Below are 22,279 nucleotides of genomic sequence, written 5' to 3'. Positions count from 1 at the left end.
TTTCTGGCAGTTCATGCACCTGCAGTTCAATCAAAAGCTTCATTAGACCTTTGAGCACTTTTGCTAATCAATTATATATCACCTGTAAGGGACATTATATTGTAAACACATGACATAGTTGATTTTGTTCTTTCCCCTGTTAAGAAAGCACCGCACTCGTTTGTCAGCTGCAAGGGGTGGTTGGGGGAAAACGTGTTTCATATAACTAAAGCCAATCTCAATCATTCATGTGGAATACATCAAGAGAATCAGCATTTGGTTTAAAGTGTAGTATAAATGTGCCAACTATTAAATTATTTTTTCTTCTGTCAAAAGTATTTTAACAGAAGACATATACAGCCTTTGGATGCCTTTGCAAAGACAATAAACATACTTTTCCTTGGCATTTTTTGTGATTTCACAAACACAGGGATCAAAGGTCATAGGTGAGCAAGCAACAGTTCAGATAGTCAGCAGGAAAGCAGTAGTTTAGTGCATAAAAAGCAGGAAAGTATTGATTCTAAAAGGATTTTTAGACTTCTATTAGCTCTTTGATCATAGCAGGACTCTCTTCATTTAAAAGCAGCACAGTAGCTACACAGTAGCTAACAGTAAACAGGAGAGGCAAAACGGGGGAAGATATCTCTTTCTAAAATCAGATGGTACTGAATAAATTCTGTGCTTATTTGTGAGTTGGACAGCAAAGAGCTGCATGCAAAGCTCATGTAGTGGGAAGACAAAACTACGAAACTATTACTATTCTAAGAGGTTTTCAGCAGGGTTAAAATGCATGCACCAGTTCTTTAAATGTTAAAATGAAACTTTGCTTTTGGTGAGGGAGGAGGGAGTGGTACCTGCAGTTAGTCAGTTTTACTGCAGAGCCAAACCTACCTGGAATGAAATACTGTTCTTTAGCTAAATAAAAAAAGAGAAAAAAAATAGAATATGCACCTGAATGTCAGCAAGCAAAAAATTAATTCTATTAGACTGAGGATGGACTACAGGTAATTAAAGCTAACTGTGCAGGGTAGTGGTATTCGAATGAAGTTTGGATACTAGTATGATTAGATATAAATGTATTTGCAGCCAATATCAGCAGCACTCTTCTGATATTTACGCTAGCTGTAGACTGTGAATTAACTGCAGAATACGAAATGCACCTGGAACAGCTGGAAACCAGATGACAGAGGTTAGGCTTTGGAAACATGTAAGTAGGAAATGGAATAAGATTAGAAAAAGCAAACAGTACATTTCAGCACGATATAAGCTTCCCTGTGTAATATGAATGTCATGTTTTCATATTCCGTGAGTAGATTCTGTTTTTTAAGATTTAACTGGTATTCCAGATCTGTTTCATTTTTGATTTGCCTTTTTTTTTAACGCAACTGACAGAAAGGATACCTCAGAACTCTTATTATTTAATCAAAAAGCACAATTCCTTCACTTTTTTTTTTAATGCCTTGCGGAGGTAGTAACAAGTGTGTTAACTGTAGGAATGTTTTCTGATCAAACAACTTCAGTCCAGAGTTGCTATGATTGCTGATTATTCAGTTGGGCACGAGGCTGTGGGTTTTTTGTTGTTGTCGTTAAGGATGTCTGCAACTGCTGGTTTGTGGGAGTTGTGATGGGGGGGAGAGGGTGGTGGGGCGGTGGTTTTTTTGGAAGTGAAAGGAAAGTAGCAGCTGAACTAAGGAAATTACCTGAACAGCGAAATTTCTTGCTTTTGATTTGGCCAATCCTTTTGTTTGCCAGACGGCGGGGGCTGGTGCAGCGAGCACCACTGGTTTCAATAGGGTTTGTATGGAGATAATCCGCCAGCCACTTCAGATGGCAGTCACAAATAAAGGGGTTCTGAGCCAAATGCCTTTCACAAATAAAAAGAAAAGAGCGTTTTTACATGTTTGTGGTTGGTCTCTGCAGTTCCCAAAGTTTTCCAGGTCTATTTGGGAACAGAAACCAAAAAAAGCTTGAAGCACATAACAACAAATGGACAATTGCAATACATACAGGGTCTGAATTGCCCGGAGTGGAGAAAAGGTGCCCTTTGCAATGGTTTGAAGTTTGTTATCGTACAAAGAGAGGAGGTTCAAGTTGTGCAGGTCTTGGAAAGCATCCACTCGCAGGCAATTTATCTTGTTAGCATTTAATAATCTGTGAAACAAAAGGCAATTGGAAAACAGGGTTAAGAGTTTACTGTTTATTACTTTATTTTTGTAACTTTACTTTCTTGAATTTCATGCAACTTCTTTATTTATTTAAGAGGATTTATATACTGCTTAGTCATCAAATCCTTCACGCAGTTTACACAAAACAATATACAATATACATTAAAATACCAAAATAAATAAATCAGATTTAGAAAGTTTAGAAGTTGACCATTCCACCCCCAATATAAAATCAGCAGTTTTAAGCCAATACATAATAAAATAAAATTGCATGTCAAAATTACTTTTGCCACCTGTATACAGTGCATTCAGTGAACTACCTAGTTCCTTAAGATATTATTTCAGCATCAAGTGTTGCACTGAATGTACACAGTTAGGTTTAAACTTAAAGTGAATATATGGGCAAAGGAAAGAAGAAAGCTGTTGGATGTGTTTGACCTTGGTTAGTATTATGAAAACAAGTGTCAAGCTAGTGTCCTCCTTTCTGGAATAGCTGAAAGGAGGAAATCAGATAACTCCTGCTTCCATTTTAGATTAACCACAAATTGCAGTGTGATCCAAACCCTAAATTATGGTTAATTTTAACTATGGTTAGTTGAAATAAAGTCAGTTTCATAAACTGAAGTTGGCTTGTTTCAACCAGACATGGGATTAACTGCAATTTAGGGTTCAGACAACATGCCAAGCTACAGAGTTAATGACAAATGGACACAGAAGCTTCTATAAACCTTGGTGTTTACACGGGAAGAAGGATGGAAGCAACAGCAGTGGTAACAGGCTTTATCTCTGTGTTTGAACCACCATTTTCCATTTTAAATTACATGATTCCCTAATGAAATTTGACTGATTAACTACTCTTCAACTGAAATCTTATGCCTAATTTCCTGGGAATAAGTCTCATTGACCTCAGTGGCACTTACTTATAAAGTAGCCATATGTAGGATTGCATTGTTAAATGTTGAGGTGGTTTAAATACAACTCTATGATGGGGTTTCTTCTGCTTTGAATGTTGTCAGTGTTTCTTAATCTCCAGTTGTACAAATTTTAAGTCTTGGTTCATTACTAATGGGTAATTTTAACTTGCATACACTGAAATACTTTAACATGGAATTGGCATATGCAAATTAATATAAAATATGTTAATTTAGTAATTTTATTTATTTTAGTTCTGTAGGATAGATAGCAACTTTCTCCTTTTCCAAATTACACATTTAAAGTACAAAATGGGAGTCCAAAAGGGGTCAAGTATTTATAACTGCTTCCAACTAGGGCTTCACCTAATTTTTATATTTGCTTTGAAACTAGTGCATTCAGTAAATTTGAAGCGATAACTAGACACATAACTATTTTCTCAAATGTCATTGCTGCTTGAAACCTTTTGTTTTGCTGGCTGCTGCCACACTGGTCACGTGTGGTCAAACGAAACCAAAGGCCATGAGCGCAAAGAAGAACAAAAAAGGCAATGAGGATCTTATGGAAACTACATCAATGTTTTTGCAACAAGTGCTGAAAATTGTATACACTTTGTCTCTCTCACACCACAGAAAACTAAGTAAATATTTTCAGCTGAACCCAAATACTTTCCAACTCAATGGACCCATTTTAGCTGGCTTGGAATGAATGAAAGAATTACAGTGGTACCTCTGGTTACGAACTTAATCCGTTCCGAAGATCAGTTCTCAACTCAAAACTGTTCTTGTGTTAGATCATTTTTATTAATTTTCCAATAAAATACATCCAATTAACATATCAAATCATAATCCAATAAAAAGCTAAAATTAAAAAAGTCTAATTATCTTCCGAATTGTAATTATTAATTTTACGACTTCCCATAGTCTGAACCTTAATGCATGCCCAAATCTCAGTCCTGCCTCTCATCGATATTTCCATGTTTCCACATCTCGATTTTAATTCTCGAAACCGTTCTTAACCTAAGGCGCGCTTTCGCTAATGGGGCCTCCCGCTGCGTGAGCCTCGCATCCCGGGGCAAAGTTCGCAACCAGGAGACCTGCTTCCGGGTTAGTGGAGCTCGTAACCTGAAGCGTTCGCAAGGAGGACGGTTCGTAAGCTGAGGTATTACTGTACGCCATTCAACTCAGGCAGATTAAATGATTCTATAGTCTGATGGATTTTTCAGAGCTAGCTGACCTAACCGGAAGAGTCCGCGACCAGAAGGAGGAGGAGTATCAGGAAGAATGGAATAAATTTAATTATTATTTAGTTAAATTTGTTAAATTAAACTAACTGAAAATAGCTTGCAGATACTTAATGGGCTAAGGATTTTATTTATGTTAAGTGATGAATTAATATGTTTAATTCCATAAGGTGAAGATCTAAGGATGTTAATGCTTAAGTTAAATTTTATAAAAATTGGGATTTGGAAAACCGTTAAAAGGACATGCAATGAAATTCAACCAAAGGGAAGCGAGGAAGTCACTTAACAAAGTTAATAACTGTAATTTTCTATAAGGCTATGATTTATGTATGTTTGTCTTGTGTGTTTGTTTGTTTGTTTATAATATTGTGGAAACTAATAAAAAAATTGGAAAAATAAATAAATGATTTTATAGTCAATTAAGCAAATCCATTTAAAATAGACTAGACAGGCTGAATATTAGTATCATAACAGCAAAAAGTAAACAGAATGGAATTGTCTTAATTTGAATTTCTAAAGCACACACACATATATTTATTAAATGCTACTAATCAAAGCAGGTGAAGATTCATGGTTAACATTCGAAAAACAAAAACAAAAGAGGCGGCCAGAAAGCTACTGGAAGAAATAATAAAATAAAGGCTCTCCCTTTGTTTGTGAAGCAGCAGCAGAGGGAATACAGTGCATGAAAGTAATAAAAGCTCTTCATCTTCAAAAGGTTGGTATTCCCTTGCACAGAGCAGTTTGAAAAGGTAGATATGTTCCTAATAATAATAATAATAATCCATCCCAGTGAGCAAACCACTTTTAATGCAAAATTACAAAACAAAACCCTTCTCAGTGGATAAAATAAAACCAAATTTCAGCTGATAAATACTCACAACAACTGTAGAGAGAAAAGTCCTTCAAACAGGCCTTTGGGAAGTTCTGTGATTTTGTTTCCATAGAGAACACTGTAACAAATAATTCAAAAGGTGACTGATCGGAAGTTGAACAACAATGTATTCATCTAGAATTTCTTTAAAATTGTATGCCCCTGACAAAAGCACATCAAAGGATCCAGTGCTGGAATACTGAATTATATTTTAGATAGCATTAGAATACCTGCTAGCTCTATCAAATCAAATCAAATGGCAATGGGTTGCATCCAGTCTGCCTTGTTACAATGGTGCAACATGACTTCAATTTCCCCCTCCCCAATGTGCTCTGGAGGGTCCCCCCAACCCTCCCAAACTGATTTTGAGGTTGCACAGGGAGCTAGAGGGGACAGTAAAGGAAGAGGAAGCTCTGTTGAATGAACAACACTACAATAGCTGCCAGCTGTCTAAAATCAGTAGCATTCGACTGTTCAATTTGATTTGATTTAATAATTTGTATTCCCCTTTTTCAACAGTAAATGTTGAGTTCAAAGCAGCTCACAACAGCATTAAAAACCCCAAACATTGCAATCATTATAATATTAAACACAGCAGCATATAGATAAAGCAAACAACAGAAATAAATTCATCAAAACAACGCCAGCCCCATTGTTCTGCCCTGACACTGAGGTCCTCCTCTGAGGGCCTTCTGGTGGTTCCCGCACTGCGAGAAGTGAAGTTGCAGGGAACCAGGTAGAGGGCCTTCTCGGTAGTGGCGCCTGCCCTGTGGAACACCCTTCCGTCAGATGTCAAGGAAATAAACAAATATCTTACTTTCAGAAGTCATCTGAAGGCAGCTGGTATAGGGAAATTTTTAAAGTTTGATGTTTTGCTGTGGTTTTGTAAATTGTTGGAAGCCGCCCAGAATGGCTGGAGAAACCCGGTCAGATGGGGATCATATAAGTAATAAATTATTATTATATCATGAATTCAGACTGCAAGCATATTGGTAGCCAGTTAAGATCCTTTCAAACCACTTGTACAGTTCCTGTAGGTTCCTATGCACAGCAGCCTTGCTGCCATGTTCTGAACTAGCAGTAGCTTTTCCATCATCTTCAAGGGCAGTCCCAGAGACAGCAGGGTATAGTAATCTAATGGCAAGGTTATCCAACCATGTCTTAACTGTGGCCAGGCGAACTTTGCCCAGAAACAACTGCAGCTGGCAAGCCAAACAATGCTGCCAAAAGTACACACCTGTTCCTTCAAGAGGAGTGCAATCCTGTTTAGAGTCTAATTCCCTGACACAAGAATAACGTTTTGTTCCCTCACTGCAATTCGGGGGATTTTGTGGTGGTACTTACAGTGAATTGAGTGAGCGTAGACCCTGAAATGAATCTGGTGCAGCCTCTGAGATCTGATTGTTGCTCAGATCACTGCAATGAGAAACGAGATTGCTATGACGTGTTATGATCCGTGAAAGGGACAAACAGCGATTTATTTCAATTCTGTAAGGCGCAGTTAACAAATTTAATCTGAAAACACTTTTTGCAATTAACTTTTAATATGTTTTTTAAGAACAACAACACAAAGTTCAGTTCCCATCATCCAGAAATAGTGGCTTAAATCAGGGATGGGAATCTGTGGCTTTAACTCCCATCAGCCTTGGCCAGAATCATCAATATTCAACCAGAAATGGTAGAAGTTGTAGTCCAGAAAATTCTGAAAATCCCTCATCCCTCACTTTAATTCTGGCAATAACCTGAAGCTTTAATGCATTTTGTATATTTGGGGAGGGGGCAATTAGATTAGCATAGGCACTGAATATTATGCTATCAATGACATGGCGCTGCCATGCTCTGCTTCAAAAATTGTTCTGTTAACGGCAAGCACAATTTATATATTCATGTCAATTTGTATGAATAAGTTGGCATAAGTGTCAGTTATTAGCATGACAAAGGAGCTACGTAGACTCAACAATCAGACACAGCCATATCAACTAATCTGTCAGCTGTCAGACATTTTTTAAGCACCCATAAACTGATGGAAGGTATTTTGTATAAACCATGACCTGTTTTTCATCCATATGTTTTTTATGTAAGTTCCAAAATATTTCTCACTTACATTCTTCTAAGTTTTTTATATGGCGAGAAAGCTCCAGGGGGAATGACCTTGATTGAATTTTGTTCCAGCCGTCTAGCAAAGAAAAACAACAAAGAATGCTATTGAAGACCCTAAAAACGACACAAGAGGGCAATCCAAAATATGTACAATTTATGTTCATATCAATGAGAAGGAATGCCTTTTAAAAACATAGGTAATTTTTATTTCTACTATAGTGAAAGATAATGCCATGGGAATCAAGGGTCAGCAATTGTTTTCATTTTTTTAAAAAAATTAAGAACCCCACCTTCTGTCACTTTGACATGCAGCGTAGTGACAATTTAAATTAAGCACTAATCTAATTTTACATGTGCTGCATATCTGAAATACTTTATGTTATATCCAGTAGAAGGAATCTAAAGAGCTTACAGTTGCTTACCATGGGGGTTCAGTTTTTCATAGAAGACTGGAGTAAAAGGTTCAAGCAAGAAGCAAGTCAAACACTCTTTAAAAAGTCATTTTCCAACTAACATTTCTTAAATTCCTTATATGCATTAAACCTATATTTATGAATAATGAAATTTGAAACAAAACTGAAACTTTTCCTCCCAAATAATAGGATTGCAATTTCTTTCTACAGAATCAGAGATGAGAAATGCCCTTAAAGTTGCTCCTAAGGGTAGAGGAAGTCCTGAAAAGACTCTCTCCTGCCTAATAGCTGATGTGTAGGGTAGCGCAGCAGCCGCTTTCTAGAGCATTATCCAGCTTCCTGCCAGCCCCAAAGCGTCAATGCTGGTTGTGGATATTTTTTTGTATGGGTTGAAGAGAAAGCAGCAGAGAGGGCATTTAAAGGGTGCTCTCCCACTTTATGCGATTTCACTTATGCACACAGGGGCCTGGAATGTAACTCCTGTGTAAGTGGGGAATCTTTCCATCCAGCTGACAGTGCCAATGTTCAGATGTCATGAACAAAGCAATGGGAGCAAGCCAAAAGGAGCCACATCAAGTCTCGTCTGCTGCCCCTCTCACATGGCTGAGAGGAGGGAACCACCAAAAGCTTTTGCTTAATCACATTTTGCCTAGGCTAACAAACTGTGCTTAACATTGACATTGATTTGGTTGAAACAAGCCACCTTGGAACAATTGCAAACACGCAATAGATAACGTTGATCACAGTTCTCTGGTTCAGAGCCAGTGTGGTGTAGTGGTTAAGATTAGTCTCGTAATCTGGGGAACCGGGTTCGCGTCCCCGCTCCTCCACATGCAGCTGCTGGGTGACCTTGGGCTACTCACACTTCTTTGAAGTCTCTCAGCCCCACTCACCTCACAGAGTGTTTGTTGTGGGGGAGGAAGGGAAAGGAGAATGTTAGCCGCTTTGAGACTCCTGAAGGGGAGTGATAAAGCGGGATATCAAATCCAAACTCTTCAGATGAAATGACAAACTGTGATTAAGCAATAGCTTCCAAACCTTTCCTCCTGGCCGTGCGGGACAAGGTGGGGGTACACATGAGCCTCACTCCGGTTCAGTGAGATGGTGCTAAGCTATGGTTTAGCATGACACCTGAACACAACAACTATCTCCCTCACAGGGTAAGTACACACTGTGGGGCAGAGACAAAGGCATCTAGGTGGCAGCACTCTCCTTCATGGCTGCTCTTTGCTCGGTCTTGCTAAGTTAAGATGCCTACAAGAGTTTCCCATCCCACACCCAACACTCCTAATTTAAACCCATTTAAATTTAATTAGGGACGCGGGTGGCGCTGTGGGTAAAACTGCAGTGCCTAGGACTTGCCGATCGCATGGTTGGCGGTTCGAATCCCCGCAGCGGGGTGAGCTCCCGTCTTCGGTCCCAGCTCCTGCCCACCTAGCAGTTCGAAAGCACCCCTAAGTGCAAGTAGATAAATAGGTACCGCTCTATAGCGGGAAGGTAAACGGCGTTTCCGTGCGCTGCGCTGGTGCTGGCTCACCAGTGCAGCTTCGTCACGCTGGCCATGTGACCCGGAAGTGTCTCCAGACAGCGCTGGCCCCTGGCCTCTTAAGTGAGATGGGCACACAACCCTAGAGTCGGACACGACTGGCCCGTACGGGCAGGGGTACCTTTACCTTTACCTTTTTAAATTTAATTAAGTTAGAATACTTTCCCAGATGCAAAATATCATCGATTCCTAGATGAGATGCAGAATGGTCTAACTGCAAAATTGGAGCCGTGCTTGGAACAGTTTGCCTTTAAGAACATGGCAAATGTGCTTGTTTAGATGGAATCAATCTATTGAACAACATAACTGACTGATGGACAGTTCATAAGGTAACTTCTAGTTACATGGCCAAAAATGTCCATCACCAGAGATGAGGGTGCATAATTCTTTGGCAAAGTTGGCTTTAGTTAATGGAGAATACCTTCTTGAAAGAGAATTTCTTTCTTGAAAGAGACTGGATTCTTCTAACAACTGAAGAGTTTATTCCAAAAAATATTAAGATAATAATAGAAAAAGGTTTAGAATCATAGAATCATAGAATCATAGAGTTGGAAGAGACCACAAGGGCCATCGAGTCCAACCCCCTGCCAAGCAGGAAACACCATCAGAGCACTCCTGACATATGGTTGTCAAGCCTCTGCTTAAAGACCTCCAAAGAAGGAGACTCCACCACACACCTTGGCAGCAAATTCCACTGTCGAACAGCTCTTACTGTCAGGAAGTTCTTCCTAATGTTTAGGTGGAATCTTTTTTCTTGTAGTTTGGAACCATTGCTCAGTGCCCGCTTCTCTGGAGCAGCAGAAAACAACCTTTCTCCCTCCTCTATGTGACATCCTTTTATATATTTGAACATGGCTATCATATCACCCCTTAACCTCCTCTTCTCCAGGCTAAACATGCCCAGCTCCCTTAGCTGTTCCTCATAAGGCATCGTTTCCAGGCCTTTGACCATTTTGGTTGCGCTCCTCTGGACACGTTCCAGTTTGTCAGTGTCCTTCTTGAACTGTGGTGCCCAGAACTGGACACAGTACTCCAGTAGACACAGTTTAGATACATTAGAAGCAGTAAACTAGCTAGGAAGACAGTTGGACCTTTGGGTGACATGGGAGTCAAAAGTAAGCTAAATATGGGAAAGGAGATTGCAGATGAACTGAATTAATTCATCACCTTTCCTCACTGAGGAAGATGTAGATCACTGAGCTTGAACTTTCTCAGGAAAGGTGGGAGTTAAAGGTGAGCAATGAGGTCACCAAATTTGCTGATGACACCAAATTATTGAAAAGAACAAAAAGGAGATTTCAAGGAGTTCCAAAAGGATCTCTCCAAACTGGGGCAATGGTCACTCAAATGGAAAATGAAATTCAGTGCAAGCAAGTGCAAAGTAGCAAAATGTTATTTAACTTCATATATACATATGGTCTGAACTGATGATGGCTGACTAGAGATCTTGGAGTCACAGTGTACAGCTCAATGAAAATGTTGACCCAGTGTGTGGTGGCAGATGTGAAAAAAGCAACTTCCATATTAGGAATCTTTAGAAAAGGGATTGATAAGTGTCAGTATCTTAAAGCCCTTATGCAAATCTATGATGTGACTGACGTTCAAAGGAAAAGGTTCAGAAAAGGAAACTCAAATGATGGTTGGGTTTTCCTTTATGGTGAAAAGTTACAAAATTCTGGGCTTTCTAAGTTTGAAAGTTTTGCTTGTATATGAACATGACAGATTCAGAAAACATTGTGTAGTGAATGGGGTTAGAGAGATGTTTTTCTCCCTCTCAAAATTCTAGAACCATAGGAAATCCAATGAAGATGTAGGTTGGGAGATTCAAAACATTCAAATAGGAAGGACTTGACTCTGTGCAAAGTTAAACTACGGAATTAGCTACAAAATGTAGTGAGGATTATGCAGATTAATTGTGGGTGGGAGTAAATCCAGGGCTGGTGCAAGACATTTTGGCAACTGAGGCAAACCACAAAGTGGTTCCTGCCAGGGAAGAATTGAAATTGAAATACTTTATTGTCACTTGTACAACTTGTATACAGTGAGGTTATACAAGCACCCCCCACTCAGCTCTCTTAGTCTTAATTCACCTCGTTTACTGATGCACACCCACCAAACCCAAAAGTCAGTTTCCCTGTTGTTATCTTTTCATTCAGCAGCCTAACAGCCCACGGATGGAAGCTGTTCTTCACCCTGTTGGTGCGACTAATCATGCTTCTATATCTTCTGCCTGAGGGCAGGAGATCAAGGAAGTGCCGGCCAGGGTGTGAATCATCCCTGAGAATTTTCCTCACTCTCCTGAGGCAACATTCTTCCGTGATGTCATCCAGCGGATTCAATGGATAGTCCATAATATCTTGTGCTGTATTCACCACCCTCTGTAGGCACTTCCTATCCATTGATGTCAAACCAGCGTACCACACCGTGGTGCAGTATGAAAGGGGTGAGTGAAGATCTACATCAGAAACAAGGGGGTAATAAAGATCTACATTGGGAACAAGTGTGGTTGGAGACCAGCAGCAGCTTGTACACGCCAAGAGGCTGGTGGATTCAGCCTCCAAAGACTGCACCACACTGGCAGCAACAGCAGGTGATGCATTCCTTGGAGGACAGATCTGCAGCTCCTATGGATTCCTCCATCCAAGGCATTTGTATCACCTTGCCTAATGGGTGAGCCGGCCCTAGGTAAGGTTATATAAGCCATGACGGCTATATTCCAGAGAATGCTGAAGATCCACCACCTTACCCTAGCTTTTGACACTTGAGATGAATATTTTAGTGATTGCTAGCTGTTTTAGACTGATGTTAGTGTTATGTACTGAAGTTCTCACCCTGGGCCAGCAGGGGGATACTGTAGATAGTTATGCAAATAAGGGATTGAAAGTGACGTTCAGCGATTGGATAGATTTAGAAAGTTGTTACAGTAACATTGTACTGGAGCTCTATATAAGCAGGCTGACTAAACCCTTCAGTTCAGTTCTATCCTGGCCTGTGAATAAACAAGAGCTGTTTTGAAGAATCACTGTATCGTCTGATATGTTCACCCACAACTTAACAGTTAGTGTTGTATTATAACGTTGCAACCCGTCCTGGGACCTTATGCTGGAGGGTGGGTAATAAATAAATAAAGAACAACATTGAATAGTATGTCTCTGAATACCAGTTGCTAGGGATCATCAGCAGGAAAATGCTATTGCGTTCATCTCCCACTTTGGGGCTTCGCATAGGCATTTGGAAATCCATGGAGGGAACAGCATGCCAGACTAGATCTGATCCAGCAGAGGTTCTTCTTATACTCTCATGAAATGTTTGTTTTTAATTTTATGTAAGCTGCCTTGAGCTGTGTAACGCCACATAAAAATGTTTTAAATTAAAAATATCTTAACAACTGTCTACGCTTATATGGGGCCATTATTATTATTATTATTACTATAGCGTATATGTGAAATCCTGTTCTGTTTAAAAGGCCCAAGTGCTACAAAATCAAATCAAATGAAAACCAGCGCAAAAGTAAAACCGAGTAATCCAAATGTAAGAGAAATGTAACTTAAAATAACCAGAAACAGCAATACAAAGAATAAACCAGCTAGATAACCGAATGGAAAACGTTTAACAGACAAGCTTTAACTGGCAAAAAGACAAGCATTTTGTAAGATGGTCTTTCCTAGGCAGGGAATCCCAAAGAGTTAAATAGTGCTTCCCTAAATTGATGCCTTCAGGCTGTTGTGGGACTACAACTCTCTTCACCTGCATCAACATGGCCAATGGTCAGAGGTGATGGGAGTTGTAATGGACCATGGAAGGCAGCATGTTGGCTTTTCTGGACACAGAAATCCAGGGAGTGGGAGACCAGCCCTCTCAGACTGGAGAGCAGAAGCAATCCCTCAACTTCTTAATCCCAAAGCAATATGCTTTGACTGTACTAATCTGGTACCAGAGTCAAACGTAACCCAAGAAAGTGATTCAGAAAAATTACTGGACGGAAGGTATTATGCATGATAGAATTTTCAAGTATTTTTCCCCCTCACCATTGAGAATTTCCTTTCTCGATAAAATAATATAGCTGCACATATGTCAATGCAGGGTACAAAACCCAATAAAACAATGTTTGATCATGTGCTTCAAAGCAAATGTGGAGACTATCTACTTACAGGTATCCACATCACTTTGCTGCATTGTTATGCACTGAAGAAACAAGGAACGCTGGGCTTCCTCTCCTTGGCATCTAACTCTCCCCAACCCCCCAAAACTATTGAAAACCAAAAATGCTGGATTCATGGGCAAGAAACTCTGTGAGAAAAGTCAGGTTTTTCTTAGCTAATTCCTGGGTAATGGCATACGCAGGTTTCAAATACAACAGGAACCTCAACTCCACTTCTACAGCTGGGAATACAAGACACCCCACTCAAGCAAGGAAGGGGGGATCCGTTCTGCAAACATGACTCCTGCACATCCCATCCACTTCCACAGGAAAAACTGTGTTGGGCAAATATTCTACTCGACAAACACATGCAATCTCTCCCTCCCTCTCTCTCTCTCTCTCTCTCTCTCTCTCTCACAGAGTAACATTGTATATTCTGGAGAGAGGAGCAATAGCCCATGAATCCTCAAATGAAGGTAATTTCCCAACATGCACAGGTGAATGCATTGGAGATCACAGCTACCATTCTTGGGAAACTAGGAGAATGCTTCAATCTCCCAGGACATTCTATATAAGATCTCAAAGTATCTGTCTTATTACAAAAGAATTTCAGAAACAGACTGGAGAGAGAAGTTGCTGAATTGTAACTTATCACCAAACTGGAGAGACCTGGTCTGAATAGAGACATTGGATTCTTATCTCATTATACATGATAAAGCTATTTTTAGCCATCTCACCCCTTGCTTTTTCCTGTAAGACCAACTGCAGTCCTTAACAGTCATTTACCACACCTATCGGCCATTCCCACCACCCTTCTGAGTAATACCCCTCCCCACCCTCTCACTATATATAAGGGTCTGGTGATATATAAGTGCTGCGAAGAATTTGCGACACAGATGCCAAAAATTGCACCTGCGTAGAAGCAATTTTTGACATCTGGACATGTGCAGACGCAATTTCTGGTATCTGTGCATGCACAGACGTGATTTCCGGCGCCTCTCGGCAAGTCCCCGCACCACGCTGCGCTGGTTTAGCGCAGTGCACTGGGGACTCATTGAGCGGGCAGCTCAGTTCGGGGGGGGGGCTCATGGGCCAGTAAAACGATCTTCGTGGGCCGCATCCTGCCCTTGGGCTGCACGTTGCCTGTCCCTGTTCCAGAGAGACCTTTATTCCCAAGAAGTTATTGCATGTACTCAGTCTCTTCACCAGATGACCTCAGGCTTGGGACCTGTTTGCCTCCATGTCAGCAGCCACATCCTGGATGCGAACGCCCAGCTACAGGTCCTTGTTGCAGGATCTTGGCTCCTCACTCCCTATGGAACCTGACCCTGGGCTTGGCTTAAGACTGGGGCTCCTGGTCATTCTCTGATGCAGACTCCAGCTAAGGGATGACACTAGTATACTCTTGGTTTCTACTATGCTACTGGAAGTGCAGACAAACTCAATTGCATTGCACTGAAGTAGCTTTGCTTTTTATATTCACAAGAAGAAATCAAACTTCCTTAACACAGAAAACAAATATAAGCAATATAATCACAGGTGGTATTATATATGGCAATAAAAATGCCTCACATCTTAGCATATTTCCCATCTGCTGTTAGTGTAAATGGCAAAAAACAGATGTCAGCAAACGAAATAGATCTTAGCAAAGGAAATCACTGTAGCTCCTGAATCTAAAACGTTATGACAGATACTGACACAATTTCTTACTATGCCTAATGACTGTCTTTTGACAAAGGAAGAGATCTCATGTTCTTCGTATGCTTTCCGAAGCCTTCAGGCTATTATACAAATCTACTCCAAAGCATTTGCATCAACTAAATATTGCTTATGATGTTACTTGTAAAATAATATCATGAATTTTCTACTTACATCCTCAAAGTGCTGTTCATAACCGCTGTTCTATATACTTGCCCCTTGACCGTTAAACAAGCCTGTCTGACAGTCTACTCAATATCTATGTTAGTGAATCTTTAAACATTGTCCTACAGCTTGACTAGTATTTAATATCTACACAAATTGTTCTATCAAGCAGTACCTCAAGGGACTGGTTGTTAATGACAAAAATGCCTCCAGTTGCATTTTATCAGCAAAAGCGATGAACACTGTCATCATGGAGTAACACAACAATAAATCATCTGTATTCAGAAGAATGTTTTGCTCTAACATGGAAGATGCAGCTCATTTTCTGCCATTAGGCAGTGGATTTCTGTGACGTCTTTCAGTACTCTTGCTTTTGGATAACACGTGTCAGAAACCATAAAGAAAGGGCAGGCTACAGCCTGAACCAACTGAACTTAACTGAGAAACCAATTGGAAATCAATGAGGAAAAGGGTTGGGGAAGGAAAATCTAGTCAGGGAACACCTTAGGCAGAACTGAAGGCCATTCTCTTTACTGACCCTAGTAAAAACCTCTAAGTAGTTTACAAGAAGTATTAAAATTAAAAACAATTTAAAACTATCAAAACATTTAAAGGTAATAAAGATTAACAGTAAAATAAATTAAAACATCTCAACTTATACGTGTCTGGATAGGCTTGCCTAAACAAATATATTTTAAACAGGCACTGAAAAGTGTTCGTTGAAGTCGCTTGCCTGGTGTCAATAAGCAGGCAGTTCCAAAGTTTAAGTCTTGCCTACACTTCATCAGCACCACTACCCATCTCTTTGGGCAGCTGATGAAAAAGACAACATTCAAAATACAATATATATAGTAATTAAAATAAACAATAAGAAATAAGAAAAAGCGTAAGTACCGGTAAACAGGCTACATGGGAGGTTACCAAAGCATGAGTAAATTGTGGCGACACTTGTCTTCTCCAGATACGGTTGTAGCTGGAGTATCAGCCAGAGATGAAAAAGGCACTTCGAGCAACACAACAGACTGTGACAATGTTGGATCCAAAAGCACCCTCCAAATTGCAAAACTGACCCTTTATGGGGAGCGAAGCCCCTTCTAGAAGAGTTTGGATGGACAAACCAATCATTGTCTTATACCCTGCCCTGTCTGACTTTGTTCACCTTCATCTAGTCGAAACCCCCAAATCTGCTTTGGAGATGTGCAAGTTTTCTCTGCACTCAGAGTTTTAACACCTCCTAGATCAGGCTTCCTCAAACTCGGCCCTCCAGATGTTTTTGGCCTACAACTCCCAGGATCCCTAGCTAGCAGGACCCTAGTGGTCAGGGATGATGGGAATTGTGGTCTCAAGACATCTGGAGGGCTGAATTTGAGGAAGCCTGTCCTAGATGCAGAAAACGTGAGGGCTAGGTTTCCGATGTTGTCACTGCTGAAACTTCCAACACAATGCTAAATCCCAGTGCTCATGTTTGGACTTGGTGAGTCGCTAGGAAAGGCCACACCATGATGGTAACAAAAATCCACTAAGTGTCCGGAACACTCCATAGATATCTTCAAACAGAATCTGTTTGAGTACATAGTCAACTGTTTTATGGCTGTGGCCATTAGGACAAAGGTATCCAAGCATTCATTTTCAGCACATAATTCTGAACTTATTGAGCACCCAAGGTGGCTGACGTCATCGATGGGAGAAAACTTCTAAATATTTCACATATACTTATTTAAAATTATAGCCCTTCTCATGATGTCTCAAAAACATTTACACAAACATATCCATTTGAATCCATTTTGGGGGGGAAATATATTCTGTGCTGCTATATTTAGCCCACAAAAGCAAATACAAGATTATGTGAAATATCCATTCAGGAAATGATGCCATTATGAAGTTATATTTCTGTATGCCCCATTTTAGCACAGTTCGAGCTTGTGATAAACAATTAAAAAACAAAACAAGAAACAAATTAAATTAGTAAAAGTAGGGGGAATTACGTACATTTCTGTGATGGTCTCCGGCAGATTAGTTGGGATCTCCGAAAGGCCCTTCCCTCGGCAGTCCACAATGTTGTTACTACAGGTACATGCAGAAGGACAGTGCAAGACGCTGCAGGAGGGAGCCATAAAAGACTGATGACCTGGAAACAGTAACAGATTGCTACTTCTAAAACTGCAAGAATGCTATTAATGAAACACCTCACTACACAAGGCAGCGAAAAGCAACGCTTTTTCTAACCCTCCCCTAATCTGCTCCAGAATACAGATTCCAAAACTGCCTTAAAACGAAATATGCAGAAGTAGATGCTTGGAAAACGCTTTCACATATTGTATGGCGGAAGCCTGGATTAAAGCACCCACATTTCCATTGCCCAGTGCCTAGAAAGCAGAGGTGCCAACTTGAAGGAAATATTGGGGGGTCCCAGGTAAGCCCCTCCCTGCACAATCAATCACAAGCACATGCACCATTTGAATGGCAATGCCCATCAACCTGGGTGGGATGGACGAACCATCAAATATTTTATTTGAGGGGCCAAATGGACCTCAGCTGCTAGGACTGAGCTCCTATGCTAGAAAGGATGGGTCCAAGCAGCTTTCCACTTGCCCTGCTCCTTTACCAGGGGAAACCTGCTCTTCAGCTCCAAATCACAAACCACAGAAAACCCAATTGCCATTTGCTCTGACTGAGCACTAAAGAGCAGTTTTCCCAGGAAGGAAAAGCAGCAGGATGTGAGGAAATGTGGCTAAGTCCAGAGATCCACCATAAGTCCACCATATCAACGTCTTTCATAGCTTTCATAGGGAACCTTCTTCAGCCTTATATGCTAACCAAATAATTTATAATTGCCAATGTGCAGTCTTTAACTTACCAACATTGATTAACATTGTATATATTTGGCAGTCAGTTCATTCTTCAGTGGCGCAAACAAGCAAAAATAAGTTAATAAATTGCTCCCTTAATTTAAAGCATTTATGGAGCACCCAAGGTTGCTGAAGTCAACGGCAGGGGTGACTTCTGTGGGCTTTGGTGTGCACTGACCCTCTTGGGGGTTTTTGTTTTCTGCATTTGGAGTTATTGGGCAAAAAAGCTTTTGACATCACAGAATCACAGCAGTGGACTGAGTCAGCAATAAATGAAGTATTTTTTTAAAAAAATGTAAAGACATACAGTATCACAGCAAATGATGGCAGCAGTTAGTAAAATAAAATAAAAAAATAGAGGGCACAGTAAAGCTTTTAGCACAATTGTATCACAGTGGGAAACCCACATGAACAGTATTTTTAAATACATTTTTTAAAAATGGGTGGAAATCTCTTGGGGACCAATACACAGGTGAGCCACTCCTGCTTCGCAGAACGAAGGCAACCCCCTGTTGCAACTTTCAAAAATACTGAATTATCTCATTTTTTAAATACTACTTGAGAAAATTTCTTCACTGCTGAAAACCCCTCTTTTCAGCGAGCCTTTTGGTGAGTAAAAGAGAAAATGGGGAGGTACAACTGTTGTATACACATTTAGAGGAAACGTGATAAAGCAATGCTGACTAATGATTTAATCTGTCATTAAAAGATTGGTTTTATTTAAATGAACTTGCCTTCTTCCTCATCTAGGGGAGTATGAACAGAGGAAAAATAGAGACAAATGTTAGTGGTATATCATTAGTTATTTTAATATGTCATTACAAGCAATCGAAAAAGCCACGGACATGGTAAAATGTACAGAAGGAATTCTGTTTTCCAAACCCTTGGGTTTTCAATTCATAAGAGGTTTTAAGGCTGTAAAAATGGCAAGAGCATAAACGAGAAGTACACTTCGAATACAATGCTTATTTTATGTTAAAAACCCATCTGGATTTAATATCCTGGGCCCACACTTTTCACCCATCCTCTAACTATGACACTAGATGTGTAACCTGAGACACTCTAGGTTGACTCTAATCATAGCAAAGGTGCAGTGTGAGTGATTCCCACAGGACTCAGAAGAAGCTGGCTTCAACCCATCCCACACCTATGCACATGCAGGGTACAACTGCTTGATAGGGGAAATATTTAGCCTTTTTCTACCTCCAATAACTTGAGGGACACGGGTGGCGCTGTGGTCTAAACCACTGAGCCTTGGGCTTACCAATCAAAAGGTCAGCGGTTCGAATCCCCATGATGGGGTGAGCTCCCATTGCTCAGTCCCAGCTCCTGCCAACCTAGCAGTTTGAAAGCATGCCCAAAAGTGCAAGTAGATTAATAGGTACTGCTCCAGTGGGAAGGTAAACAGTGATTCCGTGCGCTGCTCTGGTGTCGGTGTTCCGTTGTGCCAGAAGCGGCTTAGTCATGCTGGCCACATGACCCGGAAAAACTGTCTGAGGAGCGGACAAATGCCGGCTCCCTCAGTCTGTAAAGCGAGGTAAGCGCTGCAACCCCAGAGTCATTCATGACTGAACTTAATTGTCAGGGATCCCTTCACCTTTACCTTTTACCTCCAGTAAAGGGGGGGGGGAAGTAAATGACCCCTGGACAGTTAAGTCCAGTCAAAGGTGACTATGGGGTTGTGGCGCTCATCTTGCTTTCAGGCCAAGGGAGCTGGCGTTTGTCCACAGACAGCTTTCCAGGTCATGTAGCCAGCATGACTAAACCGCTTCTGGTGCAATGGAACACCATGACGGAAACCAGAGCACACAGAAACACTGTTTACCTTCCTGCCACAGTGGTACTTATTTATCTACTTGCACTGGTGTTATTTCGAACTGTTAGGTTGGCAGAAGCTGGGACAGAGCAACGGGAGCTCAGCCCGTTGTGTGGATTCGAACTGCTGACCTTCCAATCAGCAAGAGGCTCAGTGGTTTAGACCACAGTGCCACCCGTGTCCCCCTACCTCCAGTATCCCCAGCTAGCCCCCCCTCTTTTCCAGTAGAAGGTGCACATGGTTCTGGAGAGTGTGAAATCTGCTTCAGGCATATGGGGATGACTAGATAAGGATTCAGTCGGTACATGCATGCCTCCCAGGCTCCCAACTTTGAGCTGAGCTGCCTGCATCTATATAGCCAAGGGAAGGGGTTGAGACATATGCAACCTGACTTTAAGTAGATTGAACGCACTATGTTTTGTGCACAGTTAGTGAAGCTTGTGTTACCCATGCCTTCTTTCAGGCTGTTTTGTCATGCATTACACATCAAGGTACTGCTGTAATAATATTGAGTGTCTTACCGCTGCAGACGAATTCCCGTTTTTGAACCTCAGCTACATTGTGACCCCTTAAATGTGAGGGGCCCATGCACTGAGTGTATAGTCCAACCCGAGGTCGCTGGCGTAGCCAATCGGAGAGCCAAGCTAGATGGCAATCACAGTAAAGGTTGTTGGAGTGTAGTCGGCTGGATAAAACACAGCAAAATAAAACCAAAAAGTACATAAAGGCAATATAGTCTAGTAAGTACAAAGCAAACGATGAAACATGATTAAAGCCTGCAGTTGCAACGTTACGCACTTAGTCTAGAAGACCCCACAAGTTTCCAGAGAGGTTATAATGTGTTAACTGCTTGCTGAGCATTCACTTATGATTGGTTTATATGAGGTTATTAGGGGCTGTTGCCCCTGCTTGAGTTGCTCAGTAACCACACCTGCTACCAAGCTCCCATTCCTCCACATCTCCTTCAACACCCCCATCCCCACCTACTGTATTTTTTGCTCTATAAGACGCACGTTTCCCCTCCTAAAAAGTAAGGGAAAATGTGTGTGCGTCGTATGGAGCGAATGCAGGCTGCGCAGCTATCCCAGAAGCCAGAACAGCAAGAGGGATCGCTGTGCTCCCTCTCGCTGTTCTAGCTTCTGGCTTAGCCGCACTCTGTCCCTTCCCCCACCTCCCGCAAAAGCCAGCAAGAGCCGCGCTCCCTTTAAAGAGTCGCACGGAGCGTGTGTGCAGCTCTTGGAGGCTTTTCCCCGAGGAGGGAGAAGGGCAACCCATCAGTGACGGGCTGCCCTTCTCCCTCCTCGCGGAAAAGCCTGCAAGCGCCGCACACACGCTCCACGCGGCTCGTGAAAGGGAGCATTGAGCAGAGCCTGGGATGCATACAGGCTCTGCTCAGTGCTCCCTTTAAAGAATATATTTTTTCTTTCATTCATTCCCCCTCTAAAAACTAGGTGCGTCTTATGGTTGGGTGCGTCTTATAGGGTGAAAAATATAGTATACACCATTCCTACTTTGCTGCCAATCCTCATCCCCCAGAGTTTGCCCCAAACTGCCCCTTTCCCCACAGTTTGCTAAAAACTCTCCCTGCCCCATCTTCTCACAATTATGACATCATTAATCTATTGTCCCCACTACTACTAATAAGACCATTGCTACTGAGCTGACATTTAACTCTCTTTCCTTGCTGCCTTGACTGTGGCTACATACGTAGCTCAGTTGATAGAGCATGGAGCTCTTAACCTCAGGGTCACTGAGTTCAAGTCCCATGTTGGGCAAAGGATTCCTGCAGGGAGTTGGACTATTTGTGGTCCATTCCAACGTGACAGTGATAGGTCTGCTATCACTTTTGAGGCCCCGCTCTTTACCACTCTGGGGAAATGAAAGATGGGAACTCTGTACTGGGTTCTCACTGCCTCTCTTGAGAGATGAACATTTCTGTGCCTGCAAAATCTGACTGAGACACAGTAGGCCTTTAAGAATGCTGCAGCCTTTAGGTCTGTGAAAGATTGGAGGGCGGCACTGAGAAACTTTTCCCTATGGATCCTAGGAATTTGTGGGTAGCTTGTGAGTAGGAGAAGATAGGTAAATGATCGCTAAAAGCCACTAAACCACTAATAGCGCTAATCCGCTAAGCTGTCAATGGGCTTGCTTCGCAAGACGAAAAAACCGCTATACGAAGAGCCTCACGGAACGGATTAATTTCGTCTTGCGAGGCACCACTGTATACTGATCTCAAACCTTGGTCTTTCCTGTACTGTAAGACTGCCGTTTGATTAGGGAACTGATGTTCCATGCTAAAACCTGAGTTTTAAGAACAATCTCTAATGAACATTTTGAGGTATTATTAGCCACCAGCATAACTGCTTGCAGAAATCCTT

General features: G+C 41.4%; 2 protein-coding genes across 7 annotated transcripts in view; both read right to left on the bottom strand.

Moving 5' to 3' along the window:
* The window catches only part of SLIT2 (slit guidance ligand 2), a 233,023-nt gene that overhangs the window by 58,217 nt on the left and 152,527 nt on the right, over positions 1-22,279 (bottom strand). For 4 of the 6 annotated variants that reach the window (XM_079989604.1, XM_079989605.1, XM_079989602.1 and 1 more), the window contains exons 8-15: positions 20,423-20,586; positions 17,226-17,364; positions 7,278-7,349; positions 6,518-6,589; positions 5,181-5,252; positions 1,987-2,130; positions 1,680-1,843; positions 871-894 (exon numbers count right to left, since the gene is read on the bottom strand). In XM_079989604.1, the coding sequence (XP_079845730.1) occupies positions 871-894; positions 1,680-1,843; positions 1,987-2,130; positions 5,181-5,252; positions 6,518-6,589; positions 7,278-7,349; positions 17,226-17,364; positions 20,423-20,586 (851 nt within the window). The remainder of the gene's footprint in view (positions 1-870; positions 895-1,679; positions 1,844-1,986; positions 2,131-5,180; positions 5,253-6,517; positions 6,590-7,277; positions 7,350-17,225; positions 17,365-20,422; positions 20,587-22,279) is intronic. The other 2 variants (XM_079989606.1, XM_079989603.1) reach the window with 1 other exon arrangement.
* PACRGL (parkin coregulated like) overlaps positions 1-22,279 on the bottom strand; it is a 348,281-nt gene that overhangs the window by 301,297 nt on the left and 24,705 nt on the right. The window lies entirely within an intron of this gene.

Source organism: Podarcis cretensis, assembly GCF_951804945.1.
Source record: "Podarcis cretensis genome assembly, chromosome: 9".
NCBI lineage: Eukaryota > Metazoa > Chordata > Lepidosauria > Squamata > Lacertidae > Podarcis > Podarcis cretensis.
The sequence above is the reverse complement of the archived record's forward strand: the minus strand, read 5'-3'. Positions and strand labels throughout refer to the sequence as shown.